The 18,759-nt window shown below is 52.3% G+C and overlaps 1 protein-coding gene across 1 annotated transcript; it reads right to left on the minus strand.

The window, feature by feature from the left end:
- Positions 1 to 6,018: 6,018 nt before the first annotated feature.
- On the minus strand, positions 6,019 to 18,383 carry ZNF395 (zinc finger protein 395; the record flags this gene model as incomplete). The annotated part of the gene is made up of 10 exons (XM_080615828.1): positions 6,019 to 6,927; positions 7,114 to 7,217; positions 7,435 to 7,527; positions 8,302 to 8,566; positions 9,613 to 9,713; positions 9,831 to 10,066; positions 10,797 to 10,909; positions 11,289 to 11,518; positions 13,412 to 13,670; positions 18,277 to 18,383. The coding sequence occupies 10 exons, from the start codon at positions 18,381 to 18,383 to the stop codon at positions 6,816 to 6,818; spliced, it is 1,620 nt and encodes a 539-aa protein (XP_080471954.1). The 3' UTR covers positions 6,019 to 6,815.
- Between the last annotated feature and the right edge of the window lie 376 nt (positions 18,384 to 18,759).

Below are 18,759 nucleotides of genomic sequence, written 5' to 3' on the forward strand. Positions count from 1 at the left end.
CGGCATCTCGGCATCTGGAGGGTGTGTGGGGAAAGCTCCTTTGATGTCAGCTTCCCCCTGCCAGGGAGGATGGGCACAAAGGTGTTGTCCTCCACACCAAGTAGATCTAAGGGTGGTTCAGCACCCCCCCTCCAAAGCATGTACAAATCCCCTAAAATGAATTGAGATTTATTGTAATTGAAAAATTAGAATAAAATTTAAAATTGAAAAATTAAAAGAACTTTTAAGAATTCAAAACTAATCCAAATTTTTGCAATGTGAATAAATAATTTTTTAAAGAAGAAAGTGAAATTGCTTTTTTAAAATGGAAAAATAAAATGTAAAAATTAAAAATTAAAATGAACTTCAAAAAATGAAGAATTAAAATAGTTAACACAATTAAATTAAAAAAATGAAAAATACAATAAATATTTAAAAATAAAACATAAACTAAATTTTAAAAACTTGGAAAATTAAACTAAATCTGAAGAAATGAAAATACAAATGTTTTATTTTTAAAAATAAATTATTTAAATGGCTTAAATGAAAATAAAATAAATAAGAAATTAAAATTAATATAAATTAAAATAATAAATTAAAATAATAAATTAATATAAGTTAAAATAAAGTGGAACCACTTCCATTTAGATATTAAATAATCCTCCCCAAACACTCCAGCTCCATGTTCCCAAACTGAGCAGTGGGTTGACCCCCTTCCCCTGGGAGCAGCATGTTCCCTCCACCCCTCTTGGGGTGCTCGCAGCCCCCTGGCATTCCAGCTGCCAAGACCCGTCCCCTTCCCTATCTCCCCAAATTGTAAATTTGGGAGAATTTTAACTTTTTCCCCTTTTTTTGTTTCTTTTTCCTTTTTTCCCCTCCCCTGGGTGGCATCTCCCTAAATTAGGGGATGTACCCCTGACCCCACAGCCCCTGGGGAGCCCCTGCTCCCTCCATGAGGCTCAGCTCCTTTTTTTTTTTCTTTTTTTTTTTAATTATTTTTCCTTTTTTTTTTTTTTTTTAATTTTATTTTCCCCCCCTTTTTTTTCCCCTTTCCTTTCTCTATTTTTTTTTTATTTTTTATAGCGTTCCGGCACCGCATCCCAGCACCTTCCGCCAGGCACAGGCAAAACTAACCCTGCTCCTGTCCACCCCAGCAGCCTCCATCCTCCCTCTGATGGACCCCAAAGCGCTTCAGACTCGCATGCGGGCAGAAAAATCACTTTGCTCTTCACTCACTAAAGCCAGATTTAAGCCAGGACCTGATGAATTTCGGCCTCCACCGGTGATGGGAGTGAGATGCCGCGGGGAGGGCGGGAGAAGAGCACGGGGGAGCGGGCGGGAATTTGAGCAAAATAAGGAAAAAAAGGTGAATTTTGCAAAAAAAAATTTGGATTTTGGGTTGTTTTCTTTTTGCGTTGGCCGCTGTCAAAAAGCCACCCTGGATCCAGTGAAAATCATCCCATCTCACACTCCTGGTGCCTTCCCAGCAGTGCTTGGCATTCCCTGGTTGGGGCTTACTGCTTTCCACAGGATTTCTTTCCAACTTTTCGGATGGGGGATGCCAAGGGGTCACATCCCATTAGGCTCCATCCCCGCGTATCCAACCTGATGGCTACCACAGCAGTGACCAGCTCCAACCCCTGCACCCAGAAACCACCTGTAAATGTCTGATTTTTTTTCATTTTCCCCTATTTTTTTTATTTCCCCCCATTTTTAAATGTGTTTTCCTTGCTTTTTAAAGCCTCTGGGGTTGACTTCTTTGCTCAGCACCACCAACCGCGCGCGCGTCCTCTTCACGTCCCCCCCTTGGCATGCATCGTGTCCCAGTCCCCGCGCCAGGATGCAGTTTTTCCGTGTCGCTCCTAGGAGAATCGTCGGAGCCAGTCTGTTCTCCTGCCTAATTTGCTCCCCCCTAAACCAAAATAAGACAATAAAAGCATATCCTGGGAATGACTTCACCCGGGTCTCACCCACAGCGCTGCCCTTCACTGTTTGTACAAAACGAATAGAGTATAATAATCCCTATGGAAAAGAAAAAAAATGGAAAAAAAAATCCCAAGACCTTGTTCTTTTTAATTGTTTCATACAAAGATTTCTCCATTAAACTTGTACATAGCAAAAGGATTAATAAATTAGTTCACTGTTTCTACAATCCTATTGCGACTGGCGACCGTCAATGCCTGTGGAGCAGGTCCCTGCTGCGCCCCCCTCTCTCCCAGACATGGGGGATGCTGGATCATCCTGCTCCGCTGCGGAATAATTTGATTTCAAGGGGGAGAAAAGGGAGATTTTGGTACATTTGTGGTATTTGCAAAGCAGGATGGTGGAATCGGCACTTGGGAAAGTGGTGGTGTCACACACACACCCTTTAACCAAAAATGGGATGGATTGGGGAGTTATTGGGGGTGAAAAAAGGGATTTTAGGGTTTTAGAGAAAAGGAATTCCTATCTGGCTCCATCCCACCCACAACCCTTTTCCATGGAGATAATGAGAGCACCTGCACCTACAGCCCCCAGCGTCCCCAGCCCAACTGGAAATCAGGGGTGTTCTCCTCTCAGAAGCCCTCAGATGTGGGGAGAGTAGTGACATCACCACAGCCCCAAGTCCCTTCCTCTCTCCATTTTATTTCCCCTTTTCCTGTTCCTTTTTCACCTCCACATGCATTAAAAAACCCAATAAAATCAAGTTATCAAGGGGGTTCCGTGTTAAAAAGCAACTTCTCAACGTCAGAAGGCCCTGAGACTCTTCTGAGCCCATCCTGCACATAACCCGCATGGGTCTAGCATGTATCAGGTTCAAAAGTTGCAGGATTTAGGGTATTTAGGGGGAAAAGCACAACGAAAGAAAGATGCGCAGCACCTGCTGCCACAGAAGGAGCGGGCAGACACTGCTATCTAGTGGTGCCAGGAAGGGCTGTGCTACAGCTAGAGGTTGGGCAGTGAAGAGATTCAGAGCAGCCCTGCAGAGAAGGACTTGGGGGTGTTGGTCAATGAAAAAATGAACATGAGCTGGCCTCAGTGTGCACTCACAGCCCAGAAAGCCAACTGTATCCTGGGCTGCATCAAAAGGAGCGTGACCAGCAGGTCGAAGGAGGTGATCCTGCTCCTGACTCTGCTCTCGTGAGACCTCACTTGGAGTACTGTGTGCAGTTCTGGTGTCCTCAACATAAAAAGGACATGGAACTGTTGGAACAAGTCCAGAGGAGGGCCACAAGGATGATCAGGGGACTGGAGCACCTCCCGTAAGAAGGTAGGCTGAGAAAGTTGGGGCTGCTCGGCCTGGAGAAGAGAAGGCTGCGTGGAGACCTCATAGCAGCCTTCCAGTATCTGAAGGGGGCCTACAAGGATGCTGGGGATGGACTATTCATTAGGGACTGTAGTGACAGGACAAGGGGTAACGGGGTCAAACTTAAACAGGGGAAGTTTAGATTGGATATAAGGAAGAAATTCTTTACTGTTAGGATGGTGAGGCACTGGAATGGGTTGCCCAAGGAGGTTGTGAATGCTCCATCCTTGGCAGTCTTCAGGATGAGGCCTTGGGTGACATGGTTTAGTGTGAGGTGTCCCTGCCCATGGCAGGGGGGTTGGAACTTGATGATCTTAAGGTCCTTTCCAACCCTAACTATTCTATGACTCTAAGATGATTCTCAGGCTGAGGCTCAGCAGCCGCATAAAGTGCTGCCATCGCTGTATTGGGGGCCACCGGAGCACCCACTGACACTGAGAGTGACACTGGGGCTGCAAGGACAACGCAGAGCCAATGAGGCATCAGGCAACTTTTCTTTTTATTTCTTATAAAATATATTTCATATTGCTGCTGTAAAAATTACATTTCACGTTTTTATTAACTTTTTTTCCCCTCTTTTTTCTGTTGTGGGTTGTTTTTTGTTTTTTTTTTTTTTACAATAAAAATAATACTCGGAAGACAGCTAAAAAAGCTTCAACATGACAGAAAACTCATTCGACCCAGCACCATCCCCACTTGGCCAGTGGCACGGCCACAAGGCCAAGCGTCCCCTGTGACAGGACCCTGCAGTCCCCACTGATGGCAGCAGTGACAACTGGTGTCACCCTGCACTGAATACACTCACTTTGCCAATAGGGGTCCAGCTCCACCCCCCCAGCCGTGAATCCCAGCAGACAAGGGGGAGCAGCCTCTAATTAGTGCCCAATTAAGAGGTTCTTATGTACATACATATACACGCTCTGGGAGACAGCCATGGGGATAAGGGAAAACTCTCCACACAGGATTTAGGTGTTGCAGTTGGGGCTGAAGAGTTTTCTTGAGACCAGCGAGACTCAAGAGTTGGGAGGAAAAGTCACAACGGCTGGGAGGTGGCTGGAAGCAAGTTAAAAAATAAAAGGGAAGGGAAATAATACCGGAGAAAAATATTTATAAAAATATATATCCAATGCCACCCATCCCGGTGGAAGCCTGCTGTCACTTCTGCAAAAGACAGGGAAGGTTTTTCTGTTTTAAAGTGTAAAAATTCCAAAATACTCCCAAACCAGAAGGGAAAAAAATTACTACCAACCACCCTGCACCAGTTTCTCCATTAAAAATAAAAACCCAACAGGAAAGTGCTGTGAGCCTTAGGGACAACCCTGCTCAGCTCTGTCCGTACCGCAGCAGCCCTTGGAAAAGCAGCTGTAAACGCACCCCTGATAAAATGGAACCAAGCTCCAGCACTCCGATGCCAGGTCAGCACTGCTGCTGGGCAGGAAGTGCTGTGTGCAGTGGAAGGAGGAGGCAGTGGTGCACCCCGATGGCTTGGTTTGACAATTCCCAGAGTGATTGAGCTGGGACCAGTGGGAGCTGAGCCATGCTTGGCCAATGTAGCCAGAGACCCGGCTCTGCTCTATCTCATTTGGGGTGGAAAGGGCATAAAGAGCAAGGAACGGAATCTCTGGTCCTGCCTAGTCTCTCTATGTTGCGGAGGCAAAGGTGGGCTGAGGAACGCACAAATCCACCCTGTTTTTTTTCTTATGTCACTTCAAGCCCGATTTTTAAAAATATCTGAAATACAGTCACACAGCAAGGTGCTGTGTGGACTTCCCAAAGCACCAGCTTGCTTCTTGAGAGCCACTGGCATCACCAAAAACCCTGCATCCCGACATCCCAGTGCCCTTCCTGAAAGGCTCAGCACCCACGCCGACAAAGTGGGAATTGCTTTTTCTGACACTTCACTCCTAACACTGAAGTCCAGCAAGGATGGGAGCCTGAACAAGCAGAGCCAAAACCACTTCTCTTCCTGGGATTTGAGCCAGAGCGTCCAGACACACCCAGGGATGGAACCCTGTGGGGTCACTCCCTGCCTGAGGAGTTTCCCTCTGGCTTTCCAGTGGCCATATTTTGCATTGGCCAGCTGGATACCAGAGAGATCAGGCTGCAGGATGAGACACTGTTTACATGTACAGAAGTAGAAACGAACAACAAAAAATACCCAAACACATCGACAAGCACCAGGAATACATATAAATGGATCTCAACCCACTTCGCCTGCCCATCTGATCCCTTCACAGCAGCAGGGCTCATGGTGATCTGCGAACAATACCAGACTCTCCCAGCCACCTGATTCACTTCTGTAAAGAAAGTTGGGTTGTGGCAGGGTCCTTAAAACCAACCCGGGCTCAAGCTGAGTGCAGGGACCGCTCTCGGCTTGATGGCTGCAGGTTAGAGACTGTGATTATCAAAAACGCAGCAAAAAAGTAATACAAATCCAAGCAGCTGCCAGTCCCAGCGAGGGGAGAAAACCAGTGACGGGGAATCTGGTTCCAGGGCCACATGCATCCCAGTCTGACACCAAGTATGTGCGCTGCCAGTGCTGCCGATGGAGCAGAGACAGCAGCAACAGTGACAAGAAAGCACCAGCAATTTCGATTGGGTAAATACAGCTTTTAAAGGATTAAGTCAAAAAACTGACTCCCTCAAGGCTCGATGGGATTTAAAAGCCAATATTGAAGTGTTTGGCCTTCCCAGTCCTCCCAGCTGCCTTTACTGGTGGAATTATTAATTTACAAAAGAGTAAAATTGCTCAACCTTGTTTTGAAACACACGGCAAGCACCACAACCTGGATTTGTCATGGAGCTAAGCAGACTTACAAAGCCTAAAATGTAGGTTTTGCCTTAAAAAGTTCCGTAGTTTTCTTGATTAAAGTGGTTTGGGTGTTTCCCCCCTCCCAAGAGATCTGCAAAAACGACAGTCAGTGGAACTGACGGGAGACATGTGTAGGCTCAAACCACACATGTGATGTGACCCAAGCAAAGACCACATGCATGTGGGGAAAGAACTCTCCAACCCCTGTCCCAAGAACAGCTCCCGTCTGGCTTGCAGCAACCCAATGGCATTTTCTTTCTTAAAGCTAGAATCGTTACAGACCCCCTCCCTTAAAGGGTACAAGAGATTTGCACTTCTATAGGTAGTAAAAGGACACAGAAAGCTGCCTTGATGCCTCACTCCAGCCATGCTGTCGCAGTTTGGGAAATTTTAGGGCTGATCTGGTAAATGCAGGAAGGTCTTTGGTCCCCAAATCACCTACAATCTCCCGTGAACCCTGAGGAACCAGCTTCCTTCCCTCCCAGCCCCAGCTTTTACTGTACAAAGGGAGATATTCTCCAGGTTTAAAAAAAAAAAGAAAAAAGTTGGAAAATGTTTTTTTTAAAAACAGAGCAAACCAGCAGATGTACAATATAAACAAGGAGGAATTTACAGGCAGCTCTGGAGGCGTCTTCTGGGGTTGCAAGAGATACCTCCAAGGTCCCTGGTTGCAGCAGTGAGGGACTTCGGTGCTCCTGGGTAGGAGCAGGGGAGGAACGCGGCACCGTGGTGCTGCACTCAGTCCAGGAAGCGCTGGCAGGCTTTTTTCCACCGGCAGGCCGTGCACCACTGGTCCCGGTGCTCGATGCCATAAACCTTACGGCACTTTTTGGCTTCACCACGGACTTTCCTGCAAAAGGGGGAAAACAAGAAATAACATTTATCAACTTGTTGCAGATACTTTCATGTATTGAAGGGGTAAGGCTCTGGAACAGTAGCTAAGCATCGCTCCAGTACACCTCAGCAGAGCTGCAGGAGAGGACCCCTTTGCTGATGGGCTCCATCTCTACTCCCCTCTGTCCACAGGGACCCTCACCTGGTGCCAATAGACACCCTGGGCGGCGAGGCGACTATCAGGTGGGACTTGAGCATCGGTGTTGGTGGCTGGGGTTCACTGAAGCTGAGTGACCGGCTCCGCACCTGTGGGAAATCGGGTGTTAAAGGGCATGCAGAATGATGCAGTCCCCCCACTGTGCAGCCCCTGAGTGCTGCAACAGGACAACGGGAGATGTGTCCCTAGTCCTTGAATCTGGATGCTTAAAGTGGGGAGTGATAAAGCAGAGACAAGGTCCCCCTTCATCTCCTAGCCCAACCTTGCACCCCAAAAGGATGAAGGGGAAACACATGCAGGACTCACCGGTGACAGGGACGGGAGGGTTGAGGTGGCAGTGGCCCAGCTGATGCTGGTGAAGATGTGAGGGGACACTGGAATTTGGATCGAGGGCAATGCCTGTGGGGGAAAAGAGGGATCAGCATTTGCCTGAGGGGCCCCCCCTTCCTGTGTGTGGCCCACAGGCATTCATCTCCCTGCAAAGAGCAGCCTACAGCACCCACAAACCACAAGCCCTGGCGCAGGATGGAAATCCCCATGCAAGCTTTCCTCCAGTGCTAGATCCTGCTAACACAGGGGACATCACATCCTTTCCCTGGGACAAGAATGGATACACCAGCAACTTATGGATCTATATACCTTGTCCCTGCACTAGCTGGTAGCTCCAGAAGAGTGTTCTGCTCTCAAGAAGCCCCTGCAATGAGGACCACTGGCCCAGGGTGCCCACAAGGCCACCACTCCAGATGCCCAGATTTCCTGTGCCTCCAAGCTTGTGCCCTCTGCAACAAGTGTGCAGCAGAGACGTGCAGGATCCGGCACAGCTGCATTCCAGCCCCGGTTATCTGCCGGCAGAAGGGCGTGTTGCATACCAGCACGGGGTAACTGCAGGGGAGCAGAGGCCAGCAGCTTCACCCTGTCCTCAGAGCTGTGGCAGGAGCACATAAACCACTCAATCAGGCGTTAACAAAGGTGGCTGCTCAAGGGCTGAAGGGCAGCCAGGCTCTAGATGCTGTTACACTGGCACCAAAGCCACTCCAATGTGGAGTGGCAATGTGGGAGTGGCAATGAAACGTCCCTGCTGCAGCGGGGACTTGCAGCAAAACCAGGATCATGACCTGCCCTTTGCCAAGATTTCAGGAGATGACCCATCCCCAGGAGATGCCACCAGCTCACCTGGTAGGCGTGATCCGCCTGGATGTGCCAGAAGGAGCTGGGGGCAGACTGGCTTAGGGCACTGCTGGCCAGGGCGGGCTCCAGCACTGGCTGCTCCACCAGCAGCGCCTCTGGCTTTGCCAGGGCTTGCTGGATGATGATGGGGGCAGATGTGGATATGGGGCTGGTGGTGGCAGCCACCTCTGGTGCTGGCTCTTCCTTCACCTGCACTTCAGTGTAGTAGAAATCCTCCTCTTGCTTCCGCTGGTCAGAGTCTGCACTGTCCCTGCCAGGAGGAAAGGGAAGCGTCAGTGAAAAGGCAGCCCTGTTTCCATCAAGGTGACTGGCCCCTGACTTCCTGGAGGGAGAGTGATCTTGCGCCTTCCCAGCCAGAGCAGCTCCACTCTCAAGACCCCAGAATAATAGATCAGCTGTGATCAGCAACAGCCAATGCCTCTGCAGCAGCACCTCACACTTCCAAGGAAGATCAATACCTTTTCCTGGGCCTTTAAAAAACTGGCATATTGACCAGGCACGACTGAAAATCCCCTGCTCATTTCTAATCGAGCTCACTTAGCACAGCTGCAGATGAAGCCCTGCAGCTGACCCAGCAGGAAACAGCCCTGAAGTCCTTTTGATTATTTTCCCAGCATGTTTATCCAGCCAGCACTGGATGGCAGTCCAGCGCTGCCCACTGCATTGCAGCCCTTCTATCCTGGCCTTTCCCAGAGTGTTCATGTTTGCAAGGCAAGACAGAAAAAAAACCCCACACTGGAGAATATGGACGAAAGCATGAGAAAACTGAGGTTGCGGTGCAAAGTGTCACAGACCCACAGTAGGGGAGCACAGCAAAGTGATCCCAACAGCCTCACCACCTCGTATTTCGGGGGAATTCAGAGATCAGGACAAAGCAACACAAAATGCCAAAGAGGCAGCTGCCACCACACTGGCACATGGGTGCCCACGCCAGACACAATGGCCACAGGAGGCACAGCTTTCTGGCTGGCATCCCTCGCAAAACCCAGTGGAGCTGGTGCCTGTCAGCATCTGCCCACGGTTCACAAGTGATCTGAACTCTCCCCGTAAAAAAATGCACACCCAAGCTGAGCAGTCCCAGAGCCCAAATGGGGCTCCCACACCTTCTCAAGAGCCCTGGGCTACCTAAAGGTGAGGACACATACAACAGTGGTTCTTGTAACATGGATGAGAACTGCCAAACTCAGTGCACAGAGGCCACTATCTCTGCCACTGGGGATATTTGCTGCAGGAACTACAAATTACACAGCAGCAGGACCTGTGCTCAGGGACGGATTAAGAAGATCTTCGCCTTACCCAAGATGCTGGGTCTTGACATGCCGCTTGATGCCGACGATGGAGCGCAGGACCTTGCCGCAGCTTGGCCAGAGACACTTGTACATCACCTTCACCGAGTTCTGGTGGAGAGACAGCCTATGTCACTCCCTGCCCAGCAGCAGCATCCTCTCTACAGGACGCCGGCTCAGCTAGAGCCACCCCACTGGTGCTGGGACCCCCTGCCACAGCAGCAGTACCTTTCTCTTGCGTGGAGCGGGTTCATCAAGGAGAAAGGGGTCAGAGTCGGTCTCAAAGCCGTCATCCACCTGGGGAGAGCTCAGGCCTTCACTGGAGTACTTGGGGCTGCCAGCGGGGTGGGGCGGTGAAGGGGTAGAGATGTCACTGCCCCCACTCCAGTGCCCGCTGGTGGTGCTGCTGCCGCTGTCCGAGACATCACCACTCTCCTTCCATGGATCACACACTGCCCGTGAGGCTGCAGGGAGGGGACACATGTGCCACCATCAGCTCAGGGCCAACCAATGGCCCCCCAGGGCAGAGATCAGCCCTGAGCCTGGATCACTTACAACAGCAGTTTGCCTAAAATGATTTATTTTGTTAAAAGCTGGCAAGGTGAAGCCTTTGCACTTTTGCTCAGTGCCAGCTCCCAATTATTAGTCGTTTATCCCTTGCTTCCCTTCCCCATGCTCCTTGGCATCAGTGCAATCCTGCGGGCACAGCCAGCACACAGCGAGCAGCCAGCACTAGGGCACGCACATTTCCCACGGCTCCAAGAAGCTATTTTTATCCCGCCGGCTGCATTTGACCCCTCGGGAATGAAACTGCCTCTAAAAAAAGGAGCGCCCGGGCGGTGCTCCCCGGCGCGGGACTCCTGCGCGGGGCTCCCAGGTCCCCTGGGACGGCTGTGGAGAGCAGGGTTACCCATACCATGCTGCCAGAGGCATCACAGCTCACTCGGCCCCAAAGCAGTGCTGACACCTGTGGGCTCTGCCATGACCCTGGTGCTGCTCCCCAGCCACCTCTAGCCCAGCACCATCGCAGTGCTGGCAACTCTTCAATAACAGGAATAAAGAATAAAAGCAGCCGGCAAGAGCCCCAGCACTGAGATCCAAATGGCTCAGCATGTTTCTCCACATCTCCTTTTCTTTCAGATGGTTTTTCTTTTATATATATATATATATGTGTATTTTTAAAAGCATACTCACAGGGAATGCTGCTCTCACCAGCGGGAGGGCTCTGCACCACCGGGCTGCAGGAGAGGCTTGTCAGCACCATGGCTGCCACCATCTCATCCATTTCCACAGCAGCATCAGCTTTCCTGCACCAAAAGGGGAGAGATGCGACATGTGCCAAGGAAAATGCAGAGAAACACCCCAGGTATGACCCATCGGGCACCCAAAGGGCACCAACCTGCAGCAGCAGCACAGGTTCACTCCCACTGCCTCCCTCCATAGACTGACTCATTTTCAAGTCACTGGGAAGGATGTTTTCTTCCAATTTGGAGGAAAAAAAAAAAAAATTAAAATCCCCTTAATCCTAAATTTAACCATGCTTTGGATAATCCCATGCTGGGAAGGCAGATATATCCTCAGCATCACCACTTGCTCTGTTGGCATAAAACCAAGCGTGAACACTGCCAGAGCTGCCCAGAGCCTCTCTCCCACCTGAGTGAAATCCCACCAGCCAAAGGCACGAACCTCTTGGGCACATCGATGTTGCTGGACACAGATCTCTGCAACGCATCAGCAGGGGTGGGACCACCAGCTGCAGGCAGGGTAGAGGGCTGGAGCATGGCCGGCCGCACATCCTGTACCCTCCAGCACGCCTGCAAGCCCTGATCTGGCAGCAGCACCTTCATCTTGTCACTCAGCGGGTTATGCTGCTCGACAAGGCCAGAGCACTCCTGCCCGTTGTAGGTGATAAGGACCTGAAAATGACATGAGGGGCGGTTTGCTGGTGCCACCCGTTGCCCTGCTGCTGCTGGGGGATGTCCTGCCACAGCACAAGCAAGCCTTTGCCTGCTGCAGAATTCCCCCTCTTCCTCCTTCTCCAGCAGAAGGGGCCACGGAGGGCTTCAGGATGAAGTCAGAGCCTGTCATGAAGAGCGTGGACTGCTCTCACAAGAAACCAGAGGCCTGGCCAGGGTTCATCGCAACCCCACCACCCAGAGAAGTGCTCTTCCCAGACACAATCTCCCTGACTGTCCATCCCAAGTTGAGGGATTTCCTGAGCCAGTATCAACCACCTCTGAGTGTCGTGACTCTGGGTGGACTTTTCTCCAATGAATTTGTCTGCTTTGGCTTTGTTCTCACACCATCCTACTGCAAGGAGTCCCACAATTATTACACACCCTGGCAACGTACTTAGATTAAAAGGCATAGAGGGCCAGGGGAACAGAGGCTTCCCGTATGAAGCGATCCTGAATGCACGCCTTGGCTCCTCCAGTCTCAACTCTTCAGGCAGTGGAAGGACATGTGCAAACCTCACCTCATGCCCTTCTTCAGAGTCCCAAACTCCTCCTGATGGGCAGTTTTCCACCACTACCATCCATGAACCTATTTCTGTTAGTGGAAATGTATCTGGCTGAAAGACACTACATGTGTCTCTGGCTATTTATAGGAATATCTCTTTATGGAAGTGCCATGGGTGTTGTACCAAGCAGCCAACACGGGATGGACACACCCCCCCATACCCTGACTGGGGAGGAGCACGTGAGCCCATCTCAGGCGGGACCTCCAGCAGAAACACCATGGTGGAAAAAGGCGCCTGTGGTGAGACCACGGTTACGGTGATCAGTGCAAGGATCAAGACACAGAAGACCCTGACCTTGCTTTCTGAAAACGAGCAAGACTTCTCCATGAACCACACACAGCACAAGGAGCCAGCATCTCTTTCAGCTTTACAACCACTGGCATAGGTACCCAATTACTGGTTTTATGCTGTTCACAGCAGCAAAGCAAGCAAATAAAATCCTCCACAGTGGAGCACATAGGAGAGAACAACTCTCACTGTCCTGTGGTTAATGAACATGGGGCAGGAGGAGCCAGAAAACCAAACAGGGACCTTATTTACAATCCACTTCATGAGCTCTGCCCAGAAATAGTTTTACAGTTTTGCAGGTAGCAGCCAAGAAACAGGCTCTATGTTAGCAGCTCGCAGCTCTCCTTGAAAACTGTTGCTTGGCCAGCAATTAGCAGGAACTGCTCTGGTGCGATCAAAAATGAGTGCTGCTCCCTGTCCCAGGCAGCATCCTGGCCAAGGCATGGCCCTCAGGAGCCCATAGCACAACCAGTGTTGGGATCTAGCAGGACTACATGTTCTTTCTGGGTAAGCCATTGCACCTCAGTCTTACCTAAGCTTCTTCACCACACATCCCATACCATCAGCCCTCAACCCTACAGTAGAAGGGGGCTCCTTGCCACTTCCCTTCAGATGTAAACATGGGTTATGGGGAGATAGGACACGTTCATAGAAGATAAATCCCCTGGGAGTCAATGAATATATAAAAGCCATCTCCCTTTGCCTTAGACATTTGGAGAATGCTGGAGGGAAGCATCAGGTCTTTTCACCCTCTTCCCTGGAGACCCACTTTTGCCTAGGATTGGAGACATCTCTGGGAAGAGATGGGTTTGGACCATACCAGCTCAAGCAGAGATCCACCAGGCATGCCCAGGGACATGAGCACTAACACCAACACCTATTAACGACTCTCAGTAATAGCAGATCCCCAATGCACTCTGCATCTGGAGAGCCCCAGGAATTCTCTCACCCACCAGAGCACATCCTACCAGCTAAGGACACCGAGAACCTCCGTACGTACTTGCTGTCCGGCACAGAGCTGCTGGCAGCTGGGACTGGGAAGCCTGGGTGTCTGACTGCTCTCCTCTGCTAACAGTGTACAGGATCCATCCTCTTGAGGTACCGCATAGGTGGATGGACGGCCAAGGTCAGTCTGCAAGCCAGGGATCTGGGTGGCCACCAGCACCCCATCAGCCAAGGCACCAGGGGTGGAGACACGGGTGCCAAGCAGGGAGCGCTTCCCCAGACGCCTGGACAGCACACTTGCCATGTCGGACACCCTGCGGAAGAGAAAGACATAGGGATGTTACCTGTGGTGCAGGACCATGAAGCTCAACCAGTATCTTACCACCACCACCACCCCAGGAGAAGAGAAAGCAGCTCTCTGCTGCTCCAGCATTTCCACACGCCAAGACCCCTTGGGGACACAGGGACAGCAGCATGCCTGAACATCCCACCCCACACCCTCAGCTCTTGTCTTTATGGTCATTCCTAAATACCTCTGGAGAACCAAAAAAAAGGGATGAACCAGCTCCAAGGAAACCCCATGGACACAGTCAGGACAGCCTCTTGAACCAACACTGGCATATGCTCCAGAGGCCACTGCAGCTATTCCCTTCCATCACGCTAAAACCCGCTGTTGGTGCTCTTCAACCTTGACCTCTAGACTTGGGCCTGTGCCCAGCGCAGTCCTACATCTCCCCTGCCCATGCCCCAGCAGGAGACAAAAACCCTCTGGCAGCAAAAGGCAGTGCCCTTTCTCAGCTGGCATCCCCATTTCCCCCTTTTCTGGAGCTCTTGTGCTTTTGCAAAAGGTTTCTCCACACTTGCACCTCATGCCCAGCCCTCCCAGGGTCAATCTGGCAACAAAACAGGAGCATCCTCCTACCCTGCTTTGTTAGAAAAGGAACAATTTGGAGCATTTTCGTCCTAAACTGCCTCTGTGCAACCTGTAAACTATTTTTCCTCCCCTTCTTCCCCTAACATAGATTTTCCTCCTCTTAGTGTAGCTCTGCAAGCAACCCTATCCAGGGCCTGGCTTATTTCTTTGTGTCTGGAGATTTTACTGCTGTTTTAGAAGAAAAAAGGGTTTACAGGTTTCCCTAAAAGCAAAGGCCATCCAGGCCTGGGGACAGATGTTTCATCCTGCTCTGACAATTCCAATGGCCCCAGCAGCACGCACTGTCCTCCTCTGCCCCATCCTCCTCCCAATGTCTCCTCCATTGCAACACCAAGGAGCACAGGAAGCGAGGACGCACACAGCAGCGAGGCCAAAGGGGATGGTGCCTGGGGAGGGAGAGGAGGCAAGAGGCTTGGTGCAGCCCTGCATCTTGGGGTGAACCATAAAAGCCACATGCTTTTGTACCACAACAAACCCACCACTTCTGTCACCCTCCCTGGGCTTGTGAATGAGCGTCACCCAACCGGCCAGGGGCTGAGGGTGTCTGTTGGGTGTGTTTGGAGAGTAACTTGGGACACTGGGAGTGCAAGTCTGAGGAGCTGCTACTTGTGTAAGAGGGTTAACCCTAAGCTGTCAGGCACTTGTGCCCAGACCCTCTCCTCCTTGCACAGGGTCACTGTCATGAAACAACAGCGTTTTAATGGCAGATGCCACATTATTTTGTGTTTACACAGTGGGGTTTTCTGGTTTACGCAGCACTGTCTTGCATGTTATCTTGGATGAGAGAAGTTTCCTGACAAGGGAAGGGAAGCTCATTGCTCCTCTTGATCTCCAGCCATCCCAGGAAGGGTTACTTACTCTAAACCATGTCCCACTTCAAAGGACACCCAGGATTTACAAGCAGTTGTATGAATAACTGTATATTATTCAGCTCAGCTCTCTCTGTCCTCCCCCAAAATCCCACTGTCCCCAAGTCAAAAATTAACAGCTATTTAGGAGCCGAAAGAACAGAGCAGGGAAAGAGGGACAGGGTGTGAAAAGGATGGAGGGGTGCCATAGACAGCACCTCGTGCCAGGGCTGCCAGCTCACAGTGCAGAGGGACTTCACCGCTGCCATGTTCCCACCAGAACAGGATCTGAGGCTGCAGCAGTCAGCCAAGCAGGGCTGCTCCCTGGGCTTCCCTCTCATCTTGCCCTGCCTGAGAATACGCCAGATTTTGCAGCACACGGGCATCACTGGGGGATGCTCCTGGGACCGCTGTGTCTGATAAGGTCTTTTTTTTTTCTCATGATACATGTCTTGTGATGAACATGGGTGACCTGGCCAAGCAGCTCTGCTCCCAGATCTACATGCCCATAACAAGACTTTCCAATCCAAAAGGAGACGAAAAGCGCTGACAGGGTGACATGACAGTTTGTCTCAAATCCCAGAGTGAAGCTGCGGCAAAGCCCCTCTGCGAGCATTAACCACCAGCACACATTTTCTCCCACATCACCTTAAACCCTCGCTCTCAGATATCCTAGGTACTGGGAACTGCCCCTCTGAGGGCTCAGGGCGTCAATGCGGCAACGCTGGTGCCACCACTGCATGGAAGACAGCACTGAATCTCTGCTGCCTCCCCAACGGTCAGTGCGCACCAGTCTGAATGCAGCACTTGGCCAACGGCCAGATATGGGGAGGGCAACGCCAAAGGTGGGAAGCTGCTTTTCATTTCCTTCGTGGTTTTATTTTGCCTTCCCTTTCCTTCCTCCCCCAGTCCAAGGGGGAGAGCGGGAAGGAGAGAGGCGCGCTTGCAACCATGAGGGAAGAAAACCCTCCCAAAAGCCGCCTAAGAGCCACATCTGCTTCCAGTAGACCTTTGAATGCCAGACCCCATTTTGATGCTCAGCCCATAGCTGAGAGTGACACACTAACACAAAAAATCCTTCTCCCTCCCTACCCATGCCCCAAAACACAAAGCAAGAAGAGCAAGAACTAGGAGGGCATCAGCGGTACAGGCAGAGACGGGAGGCCACACTGCTGTGGCCGCCGCAAGCCCTCCCAGCTGTTAGCAATCACGCGCCACAGGGGTCAGAGCCGGCACAGATCCCAGATTATTTCTTGCTTCAATGCCGGGAGTATATTTTGGACGGCATTTTTCCAGCTCTTGCCGGGGAAAACGCCAGCCCTTGTGCCTACCGGTGTTGCTGCCACCAGCACAGCAAAGCCTTGGCGGAGGTTTTGGGAAAGCGGGTGCCTTGTTTGGCAAATGAGGAATGTTTCATTTAGCAAGCAGGAAGGTCAGGGGGCCATGACAAAGTGGGGAGGGTGCCCTGGCGCTCACCCTGCTTGCTGTTTGTCCAGAGTTTGCTGGGGGAAATGCAACTCGTGCACCCATGGTGCTGCACAAACCAGGACCACCAGCACAAATCCCTTCTCCAAAGAATGTGCAGTTACAGCACACTCCATTTTTTTTTAGGAATAAGTGCGAGTAGCTTTCCTCAAATCCAGCCTAACTTCTGCTGCAGACCACAATGCCACAGATCAGCAACCTGTACTACAAAGTCCATCCTGTAAGAGATCCCAAAAGCTGCAATAACCAATAATAAACCCCATGTTTTCATCTTCTCTTGCAGCCTGTGGTTTCCAAAAAGCCACTTCTCATCCCAAAACGTCCCAAAGCCCTTTACAAACCGCACTCTGGCCCCACGCCTATTGGCACTTGTGACAAGATATTCACATGGAGCGGTCTGTAAAGCTTGGGACTTTATTAAAAAGAAGTAACAGACCTACTGACCCCAAGACAGACCCAAACCCACCCGCGACCTAACCCTAACAGGCACTAATACAAAACAGGCGCCTTCCCGGAGTTTCCTCCTAATCCCGCCTCAGTGCTCACTGCTTGCGTTACGCCCGCGGACGTGTCACCGCGGGCTGCACCGTATTCCCGCTGGCAGCACCAGCAAAGGCTGCCCGACCCTAACCCACGCCGGGGGATTCCAGAGGGAAACGCTTTCGGAGAACGCCCTCCTGCCTAAAAATGGTTTTTATGGTCCAGGCAGGAATGCCGGTGCAGGCAGAGCGACTTCCCCAGGCACTGGCGGGACGGTGCGTGCCGGCAGCGAGGGCAGCCAGGAAGGAAAGGGCGGGAGTTTGCAGCTTTCTGGGATCTGTGCCGGCAGAGTGTGACTTGAAACCATTGCATGGGGACTGAGACAAGCGTGCAGGAGAAGACAGGGCATGCATGGCATGTGTGCGTGCCTGCGTGTACAGGGCCCGCCGCCGTGCGGGCTGGCACGGCACGTGGGGAAGATGGCAAGGCCAGAGGCAGGGGAGGAGAAGGCGTGTGCCCGGGCCTGCCGCGGAGGGCGGCACCGGGCAGGGCACGTGTGCGCAGGGCGGGCTGCGGCGGGCAGGGGGCACGCACGGGGAAGAGCAGGGGGGGCACACCGGGCAGGCCGGGGGGCGGAGCATGCACCCGGTCGGTGAGGGGGGAGGGGTACAAACACCGGGCAGGGTGTACATACCCTGGGCCGGCCCCGGGCAGGGGGGAGGCACGCACGGGACAAAGCCCGGCAGGGTGCTCGCACCGGCGGACAGCAGAGACCCGGCGCGGAGAGCGGGTGGCAGAGCCGGCTGCCTCCCCCGAAGTGGAACTGCGGGAGTGGGCCCGGAGCGGCTCGGCGCTTACCTCCGGCACGGCTCCCGCCCTCCTCCCCCGCCGCAGCTTGTTTTGAAATCCGTATCCCTGCCGCAGCCGGCTCACGTACGCGGCGGCCCCGGCCTGGAGCCCCGCCGGGCGGGGCGGGGAGGAGCCGGGGGAGGCGCGGCCGGGCCCGGCCAGGCGGGAACTGCCGCTCCCGCGCGCGGGTTTTTATTATTATTATTATTTGGCCTTTTTTCGCTTTTTTTTCCCCGGCAATATCGGGCAGGGTACAAGGAGGGGGAGGGAAGGAGGGTGTCCGGCCGTGCAGGGGATGCCCGGTACAACCACTCCGCTACTCACAGCGTCCGGAAAGCCCCGTTCCGCGCCTCGCCGCCGGCCGGGTTAAAGCTCCCGGGGCCGGGCTGGTGTAAACAACCTCCCCACATGCTCAGCCCCTTCCTGCGCATTGGCTCCGCGGCTCCCTTTAAATGCACGCCCCCGCCGCCCAGCCCGGCCCAGGGGATGCCGGCGCTGCCCGCCAGCCGCAGGGGGAGGGCGGGCGACGGTGGACGCATCCCCTGTCCCCTCCCGGCTTCCCTGCGAGTCGGACCGGCTTTCGGCGGGCAGGTGGAGGCCCCACTGCCCCCCGGGGCTCGGCCGTTTACAGCAGCTCTGCGGCCGGGGCCTCGCGGTTTGCATTTAACGGGACCTACCGCTAATGTATCTTAATTAGGAAAGGACGTTACCATGACCCGGACTCCAGTCCCTGGCATTGCGTGACCGCAGACAAACCTCGAAGGTTTTTCTTCTGCCGGGGCAGCTTCACCTATCTCACCGAGTCTG

Source organism: Psittacula echo (assembly GCF_963264785.1).
Source record: "Psittacula echo genome assembly, chromosome: 4".
In the NCBI taxonomy this organism is placed as follows: Eukaryota; Metazoa; Chordata; class Aves; order Psittaciformes; family Psittacidae; genus Psittacula; species Psittacula echo.